This window comes from Mya arenaria, chromosome 16 (assembly GCF_026914265.1).
Source record: "Mya arenaria isolate MELC-2E11 chromosome 16, ASM2691426v1".
NCBI lineage: Eukaryota > Metazoa > Mollusca > Bivalvia > Myida > Myidae > Mya > Mya arenaria.
The window spans coordinates 17086676-17102448 of NC_069137.1; the positions used below are offsets into that span (position 1 = coordinate 17086676).

General features: G+C 34.8%; 1 protein-coding gene across 1 annotated transcript; it reads left to right on the top strand.

Annotated features, from left to right (window-relative positions):
* Positions 1 to 7118: 7118 nt before the first annotated feature.
* Positions 7119 to 15583, top strand: LOC128221452 (uncharacterized). Its single transcript, XM_052930059.1, has 8 exons — positions 7119 to 7193; positions 9229 to 9357; positions 10088 to 10185; positions 13266 to 13381; positions 13778 to 13832; positions 14283 to 14382; positions 14532 to 14704; positions 15458 to 15583. Exons 1-8 carry the CDS (start codon positions 7130 to 7132, stop codon positions 15581 to 15583), a joined length of 861 nt encoding a protein of 286 aa, XP_052786019.1. The 5' UTR covers positions 7119 to 7129.
* The last annotated feature ends 190 nt before the right edge of the window (positions 15584 to 15773 follow it).

Sequence of the window (15773 nt, forward strand, 5' to 3'; positions counted from 1 at the left end):
TCGGAGCTAGTAAACCGCTATCAGATGGATTGGTATTTCGTTTATACATCTTGAAACACATACCCATGTCTTAGTATATCATGTATACATTTTTAAAAATGTTTCATAATATCACTAAATAATGCATGATTGAAGTGTTTTTTGGATATTATTAAGTGAAATAAATGTTTAAGACAGCAACCAAATTATTTTCATTTCTTTTTTAAGTAACGTTCGCATAACATTTGAAACGCTATTCTGTAAGCTACAAGTCATTTTTTTTATCATGTTAGTTATAAAATAAAACATGCTACAATACTCGTGAACTATAGCATTTGGTGCTCACTCCGTGAGATATATTGGGACCTTACACGGAAATATATCACATTTATTGTATGTCTTCAATTAATATTCAATACACTGGAAGTTTAATATTATTTATTATTATGTTATCTTATTTATAAATTTGGCAACTATTCCTTGAATGCATAGTCGTAGTTTAAAGCATAGTAACATATGATGGACTGCAAACTTGATTGTCATAAATGGATTATTGGAATGCATACTCGTATGTTAAAACATGGCAACATTTAATGAAATGCATACTCGTATGTAGAAGTATGGCAACATCTAATCTTAATTTTTTATAAAAAAATATTGCCATAAGTAGTTGAATGCGTACTTGTATAATTAACGTTAGCAAAAATATATTGGGTGCGCTTAACATGTATAAACACAGTTGATAATAAAACAATGGACACTGCAGAATATATTTACTATTTTTAAATATAGATAACCTTCAATCATCAAGTTAATTTATCAATATTCGTAAATACTTTACGACAATTTAATTGAATTAATTTGACAAATTGGTTCAAGTTGACGACATATGATCAACCTTTGATCGTTGGGTTCCTAAACTACGTGATCGTAAAACAATATAGAAAGTCAAACACTCGAATTTATCTTATTATTTAAAAGGCACATACGCTACTTTGGGAAACACTTATCTGAAATTAAGTTAATGACTATACGGTTGACACTGATGTATGAATCCACTGTAATACATGTATGTGTTTAATATATAATCACTTGATCAACATTATTTCAAAGAGTATATGTTTGTATATAGCAATTATTTTGAATTCCCTTATTTCACATTTAAGATACATTGTGCAATGTTTTATCTCTAATGATATATATGGACTTGGGAAAACGGTTCATTTGTATTTTTATCTCGACGAAAAGTCATGAAACGTAGAGAGAGAACGTTGAAGGCATTATGGTTACCTTTGCAATATGCTACTTTGCTTTCACAGGGATATCGAAGATTTTTATTTTAAAGAATATTTGTTGGTATATAGCAATTATTTTGAATTCCCTTATTTCACATTTAAGATACATTGTGCAATGTTTTATCTCTAATGATATATATGGACTTGGGAAAACGGTGCATTTGTAGTTTTACAGCGAAGATTTAGAGGATTTGGATCACATAAAGAGGTCAAATACGTTTGGCCTCTGGTTCGATCGACATCGTTTATTGACAACAATGGTAAAGTGTGTCTCTGTCCTCTGAAACGATGACACAGCACGATTGTTAAAATTAAAATAAAACAAAAACACATTCACATTTTAAACTTTCACCTGTAGTTTGATTTTGATTACAACAATATTTCAACGACATATGTTTATCACAGTAATGTCTTTTAATTTGATTTAAAAACATGAACATAGTAAAATATCAGGACGAAATTAGAGAAGGTGTTAATACAACAAGCTAAAAAAATCTATGAATATAGTAAAATACCAGAACGAAATTAGAAAAGATGTTAATATAACAAGTAACAAGCTAAAAAAATCTATGAATATAGTAAAATATCAGAACGAAATTAGAAAAGATGTTAATATAACAAGTAACAAGCTAAAAAAATCTATGAATATAGTAAAATATCAGAACGAAATTAGAAAAGATGTTAATATAACAAGTAACAAGCTAAAAAAATCTATGAATATAGTAAAATATCAGAACAAAATTAGAAATATAACAAGCTAAAGAAATCTACTAAAATGTGCTTCTATAAACTGAATAACTAGTTTTGGGTAATTATATGCTCGGCAACAGTATTATTTGTCTAGTAATGCAAATCCAGTTTTTTACCACACTCATTGGTCATTGGACTTTTATGGTAATTTTGCCAATTTGTCATGTATTTAATGATATTTTCAACAATAATTGTCAAACAATTTGCGTAAGGCTGAAATGAAAATTCTGAATCAGCCGAGATATGGTCCGTGTTTTTTTACAAAGTTTTCCTTTCTACCCATCGGTGTTGTTACTTATTTTACAGGAACTGGTATTCGGAGAAGACATGTTTTACGAACGGCTCAACAAGCCTTATGCTCAAGATGAAATATTCGTATGTGAAGATATATTAGAGGGTTAATAATTGCTTGTATTGTGTGTTTATATGTTTTTTGTTTCGTGTTGCGCATTTCCTGCTTGCTTGCGCTCATAATTGCATTTCATCTCATTTCGTGTACGTTTCTTCGATGCAAATTCAACCATTATTTATTCATTTATTTTTTGGGTTTGCTTTACTTTGGCAGTATGCAACTTTTCAGCATATTTATGACTAAACAAGCAGAAATTTGTGATTTTTAGTTTGTGTGGAATTGTAATTAGTATTTCAATTCCGTTATAATGTGATAGCATAATAATATTCTAGGGTGGTTGAATTTGGAAGTGATATGTTATTGTTTTGGTGTTATAAAATATTGTTTTCGGGATTTCTTTTTTTGGCAAAGCACCAATACTTTAGATATTTCGTCACTTTACATTTATCAGTTGATTTACGGTTTAGCTTTTGTCTTCTTGTCGTGGTATATTCATTTTCACAGACGACATTCCACTATTAAAGCAAGCGACTGCAAACTCCACGTGCATATTACATTTATAGAATAGTATGAGTGTAGCTTGTTTACGTTCCCACGGTTAAACATGTTTTGACCTATATTTATAAAAGTGACATACAATTGAGTTCTGTGTTTACATTGATTTTGTATTGAAATATCTGTAAACTGACGTTTGAATTTATACATTTGCTCGCACGGTTCAGACTTTTTTAGTTTCCAATTTAACAGGTTGGCAGTTGACATATTGTTTTTATACTTTGTAATATTTATGTGATTTTCAACAATATATTTATTGCAAAAGTTCATAAAGTAAGATATAGACATTTTATTATTGAGCATTTTCGTATATCAATTCGTATTACTTAATTGGTGTGTTGTTTCACTTCAAGGAGAATAATTAGTCAATTATCTTCATTTCCAGGTGTATGCGGACGTTTGATTTTGTTTAACATGTTTTGTGTGTATTTTTATATATTTTTTTTGCAGAATGGCACGTTTCTGAAGGATGTTGTCCGGGCAATGATGAGCCATTTTGATATCAAGCCCAAGACATCAACCTATGCGGAGTTGGAGGAAGTTGTGATAACGCAGCCGCAAGTTACACCCCGTGTACTAACGCAACCGGGCTATCCACCAATGTCAACACCTATGCCGGGTCATTTAAGTTTTAATCCGCAGGTTTTCTGGATTTCATCCGTCGATGTTTGCAGCGTAAAGCACATCATTACCCCAGATTCCGAGATTTTTTCGGAAATATTCAAAGGTGAGGTACAATATATGGTATGGCGGTACGAGGTACAATGCTTGATACGGGCAGGTGATCTGTCAGAGGTAAACATATTAAAGGTAATTCGTGCGTCGCTACTGGGTAGGGCGCGGGAGATCATGGTCCGTTGTAATGAATAAGTTAGATGTTATGTTTTCTAATGCGTCGTCTAAGGAGGAACTCTTACATCAGTTTTTTAACTCGACTCAGCAACCCGGTGAGTCCATTACTACATTTGCTTGTAGGTTAGAGATTCATTTGCAGATTATCATGGACAAGGGCGACATTCCGTATTCTGCCAGGAACGACCTTCTTAGGCATAAGGTCTGGACAGGTTTGTCGTCGGAAACACTGAGGCTGCAGACTAGGCATAAGTATGACACAGTACGAAATTACAACGAGTTGGTACGAGAGTTGGGTCAAGTTGAAGAAAAGATCACCCGTTCTCAGCCACGACCTAGTAATGGTTCCAGTACACGTCCACGCCGAGCAGCTCATAAGTCCGCCGTTGCGTCCCAAATGCCATCTACTTCAGATGAGGTACGCAAACAGGTAAGTGACCTGCAGGCACATATGTCTGCGTATGATGCTAAGCTAGAAAAGTTGATGGAACAACTTAAAGGTTATTCCGGGTACTCTGTTAATACTACTGGTAGTGATATTCGTGGATGTGGGTGTCGTGGTGGTCGTGGAGGAAACGGTCGTGGACGTTGAAGAGGAGGTGGTTTCCAGCCTCAACAACAGCCTACTCAACAAGGTAGCTATAGCAACCAAGGTAAGTATGGTGAAAGTTACCCAAACTGTTAGCCGCTTCTGTGTTTGGCCAACCGGAAGCGGCGAGGACCGAGGGCCCGCGCCACCAGAAAAAGACCCTCGAGGTAAGTATACGTCCGAAACAGAGTGTACGAGGTAAATTAGTTGGTCACTCAAATGTTGATAATATTTGATTCAATGGAATAAAAACCTCGGCCTTGATCGACTCAGGTAGTATAGTTACACTTTTTGCTAAATCTTTTATGATTCCTTGCAGAACAAACCACCTCTACTTGACGTCAAAAGTTTTAATCTTGACGTTAGCGTTGCTGACTGTGCCAAGCTGCAAGTGTTCGGCTACATTGAGGCAACTATTTTAGTTCCGTGTTTAACATATTTTACCATTGATGTGCCTGTCCTCGTTGTTCCCGATGGTAACCCGAGTCCTGAAGTTATCGGTACAAATGTTATTCGCCGGTGTAAGGCAGTTTCTTTTCAGGAAACAACACAAGATTCTATACCAGAATCATGGCAGACAAAATTTAACGCTCTGACAAGCAGCTCCCTGCCAGTGCGGTCTACGAATAGACGCGCTATAGAAGTGGGACCTTATGAGATAGTGGTTATCAACTCGTCAGAGGCGTCGCCAACCGTGGTTGTATTTTTGTTACAGAGATTCCAGTTAGCGACAAATCATGAATAGTTCGACCTCAGGTATTTCAGTCAAACGCTTGTGACAAAATATTTGGCAATCATCAATAAACAATGTTGATTTAACCTTTTCTGCTGACAACTTTAAAACAATAGCAAAACAAACACGTTTCAATGTACACGTATATTTATATGCGATCCAAGCATATCTGAATATGTTGCGTTGATCGAATGAATTCCACGATTTCCGAAAGACCGTTCATTTTAGGAATCGAAGTTGTGGTGTAAAAGCCCAATATTGGTCTTAATTGGAAGTACGATTGGATTGGTGTAGCATATCTGACAATGTAGTATAAATAACAAACCATTGCAGTGAATAAAGACATTGATGTATCATCGTTAGATATGAGTTGCATATGGAATACCAACCCTGGTCGAATGATTTTCATTTCATTTTATGAGGTCGTTATGAACACAACAATTACAAGGACCGGTACAAAAATGGCAAAAACATGTCCTCGAAAAAATAAAATTTGAATTTTGACATTTGTCTCCCTGTTGTGTATACCGCCTTTGATAAAAGTGTTCATTATGGTGTTTATGTCTATCAATGATGTAAATACTGACCCAAGATTACTTCCAGACGTAAGTGAACAACTTTGCTCGCAGTTTTTGTTGAAATGTTCAAAAATGCATTTTATACAACCCTAACCTCATATTTTTAGGTATGTAAGTAAACTATCAATCATGTGTTTATGGTCACGATAGAACAATCAGACCCTCGGACACGCTGCGGTAACGAGACTTGTTACCTTGTTGCTTACGCGCGTATGTTTGGGTCTAACTTATGTTCTGTCCACCGGATACGCGTGATTAATAATATGTATCTGTGATCATATGGCTGGACTTAAAACATACATATCCGATGATATGTTTATGTCTTCTATTGTTCACTATCTACAGTGGCTTAACTATATTTTAAAAGCCAGGCTCATCACTGAAGTTTCAAATACATTTTCAATGAATAAATTAATTTTATATGACATTTCAGCTGCGGGAATTAATCTTAATAAGTATTATACTATTGGGTGTAACGCTTCACGCTATGGGTGAAATATGTCGCTATGCTTCGCTTGATTCGTAGGGTTTTTGGTAATTGAATTAACTATAGACTCTGCATTTATAGGTTATGGATATTTACAAGGTAAATACCTTTCCTGATATCTTTATTTACAATTTATATAAACTATCTTATCATGATAGGATTATGGTGTGTTAAATAAGTAACTAATATATGAACACACGGTTATGATATATCCTTAATTATCACCTATTTTATGTTATTCACGTTTTGTTTTGTATTTACATTGTTTATACTATATATTCGCGTTTAGTTCTTATCATATTACTGCTATCGCTCAATTGAAATTGCAAGCTGTTTATTTTAGAAATTATGGAATGTTGAAACGAAATTTGTCATCAGGAATAAACGCAAGCCAACTGGTCAATAAGTTAGGGAAAAGAAATACTTCTGTTCATGGAAAATATATCGTAAATGACTCGTTAATGCCTACATAAGTTGATGATATTATATAGAAACAAGTGTCTGATATATTGAAATATAAATACTTCCTATCATTTTGCGGGTAGTTTTACATCACAATTGAATATCTGATCATAAATGTATGCAGACCAACTATGACAACTAGGATAAGCTGTATGATTATGCGTTATGATTATTATTATATTTATAAATACAATTCAGAAGCAAATATGTGTTAATTTAAATTTATAAACAAAAAAGATGACTGATGGAAAACAGATATAATCCAAAAAGCAAATTTAACATATTAATTCGAACGCTTTCGAATATTTAACATAAAAGAAATGTTAAGAATGTATATATAACTTTGGCTGAAGTCATGAGTACAAAAAGTCTGTACTATGTTTTCTGGTTATTTATAGAGGTTGATCAGTAAAATAAAAATAATACTGCTTTTCACTTTTCGTAGTGTTCTAACCATATGCGATTTCCCTGTAACATCTTCAACATCTTACTTTCAGATGGCGACATGTACAGTAGCCCTAGTCCTGCTTATTGCGATACAACACGCGTCGTCTATCGAAGGTAACCAGGACCAATGTATATCCCATTATTGACGTTTTCTCAATTTTCCTTAACTAACTAAGTCTTTAATATCGCTTAAGAAACTTCCTTAGCTAGACAAGTTTATAAGAGCAGTTTAGAAACCTGTTATAAGAGATCTCAACAACTGGTTTGAATTCCCATTGAACACTCTTTTTGTAAAAGCATTCACACATTTATTAAAAGTTATAAGTGATACAGTATAGTATAAAGTTGCCCCAAATAGATATAGGTTCGATAGGGATATATTATCTTTATTTTTCATTCTATATTAGTGTTAACGATACGATGTTTATCCCTCGTTCGATGTCAATAATACGTTATTGTCAGTTGCTGATGGTTTCAAAAACAAATTCACAGAATAAAAAGGCCTATATCAATTGCACTTGAAACATTAGCTATTTCAGAATACAAACAACAGTTTAAGCCAATGAAATAGCAGGAAGGCAACCATCAACAATATGCCTCTGAAACGCACTTGATTTATTATCTTTTAACTCCATGATATTTAAATTTTCAGAATATTTTCTATTACTGTATCAAAAAAAATATTGTTTCATTTGGGTACGAACCCAAGCCCCCGACGCCTTACTTATAAGGCCTTTAAGCAAACACAACAGTAGTAGGGTGTTTTGATTGTTTCAACAATATTTTGATCACATCACAGGTGTTAATGTCATTCAGCATAAGACGTAACATTAAAATGGAGCAATGACGCTTGTAAAGCGAACAATTTGTTGCACTGTGCTTCGCGATAAAAACCTGCATGTTCAAAACCATCAGCGAGTCCCTTTACCATACTAATACCATATATACCGCAACGAAAGGTCATTCGATTTTTCATTATATCTGAAATATTATGTTGACCGGATGAAAGTGTTTCTTTCATTGCTTCATTTAAAGAAGCGGAGTATGAGTTTTTAATAAATGCACTGAAAACAAATTGCAAGAACATTTATAGATTGTGTAAATGGTTTGTATACATGTTAAAATTTATCTCCCTTCGTTACCATGTAGAATCAGTTCTTTACTAAAATATTTCCACTGTTCTGTTCATTATCATACTAGTGTGGTCTAGCATTTTAACAAGTCTTACCTTTCATGTTTGTTTATTATTAGTTGTATTTTAACGTTAAATAAGCCATATCTTAGTGGTTGAGCTTTCACATTCATTGTTGTCCGTTTATTATATTTTTACTAAACGAAGGGAAATAGTTATACTCAAATTTAATTGAAATAATTAAATATAATTTTAAATCGAAGTGTACCCTTATCATTACAAAAAGACAGCTCTATTGATGAGTGAAAGCGATAAGGGATATATGAATATTTTCAAAACCACTTTTAAACCTTTCGTTTGAATACAGATACATGTTAATTCGTTTATTATTATAATGCATAACAAGTCGTGCGCAGCGAACCGACGCGATAAAATGTATCTTCCATTAATATCATTAAACACCAGTGAAACGATAAGACAAGATATGTCTCACGCCATTTGGGCGTATATCAGTCGGGTGTACTGTGCCGTTAAATTTCAGCCATGCGACCAGTAGATATAATTTTGTTACGGATTGTGAGCAAAGCTGTTAACTAATTTAAACTACTATCGAGTCAGCTTTCAGGGTAGACTCGAGCACTGCATTCAAGGCATCTGTTTATTACTGCTTCTAAGCAAAGCTTTGAAAATTGATTTAAACTACTGTCAAGCTGTGGTCATATTTATAGAGAATCTTATTGTTACTGCTTCTAAGCAAAGCTTAAGATGAAGCCATAAGCTATAATACACATACATAAACATACTCTTCTTGTCAGCCCTTCTTTATATCAAACACAAATATCTAAAACTTACGATTTAATTTCACAAACAAGTGACTACATGTCCATGCGATTCATACGATTTCATATGTATGAACCAAAATATTTACTGAATATTTGCAAAATCCTAATAGTGTCATGCACACACAACCGGTATTTTGAATTACTAACTGATTTTTATTTTGTTTTATTTTTGCAGTGTCGTATACATGCCATGAATCAGCATCAGGGCTTTTTCGACTCGCACTTCGGTTGAACAGACAAGGCGATACTCTCGTAACGGCTCTTCGGGCATACACGACTGGTGCAAATGATGTTCCAGTTCCGGGTTGGTCATGTTGTTATATATATTACAGTTAACTTGCGGTGATGACGTCAAGGTTCTTTGGGAATAGTGACTGATGGAAACTGTAACCTATTATCGGGTAGATTAAGATATACATCTTTATTTTTAAAGAAGTTAATTTATTCATTGAGTCACATTGGCGTATTTCTTGATGACGTCATGACCTTCTACGTATGCATAGCTAACTGAAACGGTAACCTAGTTCCGGATAGATAGTTATGTTGTTATATGCGTCATAAATGCACAACCATTGGGAATTTCACGCTTCTGGCATACGTAATAAATGAAATTAATGACTTACTTCGAGGATAATAATGCTGCTACATGTGAAAAACTTTCATTGACAACGTCATAGCGTTCCGGGTATACGTAATGAAAGAAATCAGTGACTAAGTTCCCTATCGGTCATTTTGTTAAATGAGTAGTTATGATAAAACAGCTGTGACTCCACGACTTTCTGGGTATACGTGATCGAAGGAATCAGTGGAATACACATTAATTGTTTTATTACGACTCTAAGCGTATATGTCATTATTTGGAATGTTGACTTGCTTCATAATTAGGTATGTGTAATTTATTGATTAAAACAGTAATGTATACAATACAGGGTTTTATCACTTCATTATTTTTGATCTGGAATGTCGTATTCAACTCTGACTCGCGGGAGGGCATATATTTATTTCACTCACATGTATTTTTGACATTTATTCAGATAACCCTGCATGTGAGGCCACTTCTCATGTCAATGGCATTTTTGAAGTAAGCACTGACATTGTGTTGGCAGACACAACGTGCGGCTTCACAAATACGGTGAGCTTACAGTTGATTTATTCCAGTGTTCCCTGAAAGTATTTTATAACTTGTTCATGTGTTTTATGTATATATGTATTATAATACAATAAAACAGTGATTTATTAGCAAAATAAAAATGGTATTTTCATCATTTTAAAAAGTGAAATAAATATATATTCGCTGTTCAAAAATGTTCACCCGCTTTTATTTCCTGGTCTTACATCAGGATCACGATTTCAATTGACGTCATTTCAGAAATGCTGACTGCAAAATTGTGAAATAAACTATAATATTATACTGAATTTAATAACTTTCCTGTTCACTCATATACAACAAGTGTCTCTTAAACTTTTTTTTTTTTCAAATGGCATTGCATTATTATGAAAATAATTTTAAATTGTAAACTATACTTCTCAACTTTAAATCTTAAAACAGTTATTTTTTTTTTCTTCCATTAAGAACGTATTTGATGTAATGCTCTCAGTAAAAACATAACTAAAAGGTACTTTTTCCTCAAAATTATGTCTGAATTTGTTTGGATAATGAAACAATATCATTATAGTTTGAAATTATAAAAAAACTTTCTTGTTTTGTGGTTGTTGCTTTTTAAAACAAAACACAAAACACTTGTATATTTGTATTAAAGGGGCTAGACACCAGATCATGCAATTGCAAGAAGAAAGAGGAAATTATTCAGAAACTTACATAAAACTGACATCGTTGTGTACAAAGCATTGAATTTAACTTACTGATGTATCACATCGCTTACGACACATACATCTTTTGCAGTGTTTGCGCATTTTTTTTCAATACGAAATTTACTAGGGTTCTCTACCACGTAAATACCAGTAAGTTTAAAAAAATACGTCGGTATATTTATCTGTACTCGTAAAAATATATGATTTAATTAGGGAAACCATTGTTATGTGCTACTTTAAACGAGAAAACACAGATGAAGTAGCTCGCATTGACTGGTTTCTATGTTTGTTATGAGGAAATACTGTATTTGCCGATTTTTTGACCATTTAGTGTCTAGCCCCTTTAAAGAAAAAACAAAACAAAGAAACATCCGTTTTCATTTCCAAAATCTAAACAAATTCTAAACATGCATGTATCACGAAATAGTACGTGTTTATGATATTATGTCTACTGCACTATCTTGATTTAAACACCTGGTACACTTTACACGGCACAATCATAACCCTAGTATTCACCTTTTCACAAACAAGGGCGACCCCGGACTTCCAGACTCTCTGCATACACCTTTTGTACATTCCAGTTCAGAATCATAACCCCGGTATAAAGAGCAACTTTTCACGAACTTGTGCGGAAGCAGGTCTCCAGACACTCCGCATAAACCTAGGACACTCTACAGCAAAACATAACCCCGTTCTTCAGAGCAACCTTTTACGATCTAGGGCATCGCAGGTCTCCAGACATTCCGCATACACCTATAACACTAAACAGTACATTAATATAACACCGGTCTTCAGAGCAACTGTTCACAAACAAAGATGATTGCAGACCTCCGGACACTCCGCATACATCTCATACATTCTACAGTATACAAACATAATCCCTATCTTCGGAGCAACTTCTTATGAGCAAGGGTGATCGCAGGTCTCCAGACACTCCGCAAAAACCTAGTACACTCTACAGTACCTAAAAAGAATTCCGGTCTTCAGAGCAACCTTTTACGAAATAGGGCGACCGCATGCCTACGGACACTCCGCATAAACCTTGTACATTATACAATAAAGAATCATAACCATGGATTACAGAGCAATCTTCTGCCATCTAGGGCGTCCGCGGCTCTCCAGACACTCCACATGCACCTAGTACACTCTACAGTACATAAGCATAACCCCGTCCTTAAAAGACACTTTTTACGAACTAGGGCAACCACAGGCCTACAGACACTCTGCAGAAACCTAGTACACTCAATAGTACATAAACATAAAACCTTTTACGAAATAGGGCGACCTCAGGTCTACGGACACTCCGAATAAACATTGTCCATTTTACAGTACTAAAACATAACCGTGGTCTACAGAGCAACCTTCTGTCATCTGAGCGACCGCTGGTCTCCAGACACTCCGCATACACCTTATACACTCTACAGTACATAAACATAATCCAGGTCTTCAGGACAACACTTCACGAACATGGGCGATTGTAGACCTCCGGACACTCCCCGTACACCTAGTACACTATACAGTACATAAACATAATCCCTGTCTTCAGGACAACTTTTCACGAAAAAGGGCGTTTGCTGACCTCCGGACACTCCCTATACACCTAGTACACTTTACAGTACATAGACATCATCACTTCTCTGTCTTCAGGAAAACCTTTTCATGAACAAGGGCGATTGCAGACCTCCGGACACTCCGCATACAGCTATTACACTTTACAGTACAGAAACATAACCACGGTTTGCAGAGAACATTTCAAGATCTAAGGCGACCGCAGGTTTCCAGACACTCCGCATACACATAGAACACTATACAGTACATTAACTTATCCACGTTTTTCAGAGCAACCTTTCAAAAGCAAGGACTACCACAGGTCCACAGAAACTTCACCTTCGCAAAGTAAACTCTTCAGTACATAAACATAACACTGGTCTTCAGAGTAACATTTCCTAAACATGGACGACCGCAAGTATACGGACACTCCGCAAACAACTAGTACAATCTGCAGTACAGAAACATAGCCTGATCTGCAGCGCAACTTTTTCCGGGAACGGGCGACCGCTGACCATACACTCAACATACACCTAGTACACTCTTCGCAAACAAACATAACCCCGGTCTACAGAACAACTTCTCGCAAACAAGCGCGGTTACAGACCTCTGGATCCTCCACATACACCTAGTACACTCTTCGCGAAACAAACATAGCCCCGGTCTACAGAACAACTTCTCGCAAACAGGCACGGTTACAGACCTCTGGATCCTCCACATACACCTAGTACACTCTTAACTGTTAGGCTGCACTTATATTATCCAGCCCAAATGCGTTAATACTCCGATTTTGACATCAATAATGATTTGACATGATTTGACAATTACTAAATACACCTCTCATTATTACAGGGTAGCGAGTACATGTTTCTGTTTCGAGCCGAAGGGACTATACAATATTACACATTGAAATGTGATACGGATTCTCTTATAGCAAATGGAGTGTCATCCGCAGAGTTCCAGACCACGTAAGTTGTTTTCTTAATCGGCCAAATACAACTAAATATGAAAACAATAGTAAAACATGATGCTCTTAAATAAAATTTCTCATTTTAGTCTGAACAATATTAAAAAGAATATAATTACATAATTCATATAATAAAATAGTATTTTACAGGAGTAATTTTTCTACTTAAGATCGTCCGAGAAACTGCGCCTACACAATTTAAAAAAAAAATCAGGAAGAATGGGTACATGCTGTTTATGTTGGTTCTTAAACGTTTCACAATTTTTTTCTGTAAAAAGAACACGAATGATCAGAATTTAGAAAAAGTGTTGTGTTAGTCTGAAGTAATACTTTAACTTCGGACCATTCGTTCTCTAGGCCCGTGCTCAATCCATAATGAATCCGGTTAATGTTACAGGGCTGTGAAGTCTAACCTGCTCCATCGAGCTAACCCCCTCGGGGTCAGCTTTCAGGTGAATGAATTTTATAGGTATACTATATACAATGTATGACTTTGTATTGCCAGATGACCCCATAATCCTGTGATATTAATTGATATGAGTTAATATGAAGATAATTGACATGTTCAACCTCGTTTAAGAGAATATATTTATATACATTCAAATTTATTTTCGTTTGAATTTATAACTATATATGTATATTCATAATTATTTCCGTTTTAATACTTCACTTGCTTGCATGAGAGTTATGAATTAGACTTATGCAGTGCATGCTATTATTAGGCAGGGAATACCGATTCTCAACTTTGCTTCTTAAAGACTTATTTTTTTACTTACGGTTTCATTGCAAAGACCTGTGGCCGTGGTGACGAAATGCTGTTTTGTGCAGTACGATATATGAACCTTATCATTTGACACGAAAGATAAACATGAAATATAAGTAACCTTCTTTGTTTTGCGTAGGTCGTTGAAGCAGATGGAAGCTACGTGCCAACGAATAATGTTTACATTGGCCAAGACATTAAGCTTAGGCTAATCCTTAACAAAGGCGCTGAAAGTTTTGGTAAGTGACAACAGTTTAAGGTAAAGCTTTTATCTTTAAATAATCAGTGTAGAAAAGACAGTTAGCTCACTAAGGTATTTGACTATTTCATGAAATCCATTTCAACCGTTTCATTCCATGATTTCCATGTGTTTGGTTCGCTTTTTCAGGACCTGACAATTGGGGATATATTTTTCACACAGCAGTCTCAAAGGACTTTGAGGAAGATGCAGAACTTCTGCTACAAATATTCACTCCAGGACTGGGCACAGAGGTCAAGGTCGAAGGGCAATTGCCTACGTCGGAATTTACCTGTTACGCAAAGGTGAAGAGGGATGATGCGGTAAGATCCTAATTATTCTATAAATTCTGAATATTCTTACCAAAACTCTAATATCTTAAATGCATGCAACCTCCATTAAAAAAAAAACAAAGTTGCATGTCTTCATGTCATGACTGAGTGTGAGTCACTCGCTAATTAATGAAATGAGCATGATAACTGTACCAAGACAGCCACATGTAGGCTGTACACTAACCTCGACAAATGAAGTCATAGACTAATGTTCCTGTAAATGGTAACGCCCATGTTGTGACATGTTTCAAAGTTTCAAAGTACATTACACTTTCCGAGTTTAACAGACATTTATTTATTTATCTTAATACCAAGTTCTAAAACCATTTTTTGTTTTTTGTCTTAAGTCAGTCAATATTGTGTGTAGAATTTCTTTGATCATTGTTATATTATTTTAATTACAAGTTTTGTTTAGAGTGTTTCATATACACCGACATAGATATGAATTCATATGAAACGACAATAAATATGTTATGGAATATTCATAAAACTGTGACGGAAATAACAAATCAAGCAAGAACACCAGGAAGTTAATGATTGATAGTTTTTTAACCAGTCCATTTTAACACTGTTTTCAATTTATTATTTGCAACATCTTTTTGTAAGGTCATGCTCGATAACGATGCATTATACAGGCAAATATTATAAATATCATATTCATTACTTCAAAGTTTTAATGTACTGTACAGATATCGCTAAATTCATTTGAATATATATATTTATATAAAAAGATGACTATTTTAGGTTGAAATATCCATACCGAAGGCCTATGCCGATGCGTCTAGTGCAACATTAACCGAATGGGTCACTTCAGGTGGCGGGATCAAGGTGACTTCATTTCATGACCGCATAGGTGTTAAGGTATGCTAGTAAAATACAGAGGATAAAACCCATTACTTTTGCTTGTCCGTGTTCGTGTTGTGATGTTTTACGCTTTGCTTTTCGTAAAGATAAAAGTGGTAAAATGGAATAAAAACCCCGCTTTTTATCGAAGAAGTTAATGGTTGTATTCCCACTAGTGGTACGTTAGCAGGTGTTTAAAGTGTGCCATTAAAAGGAT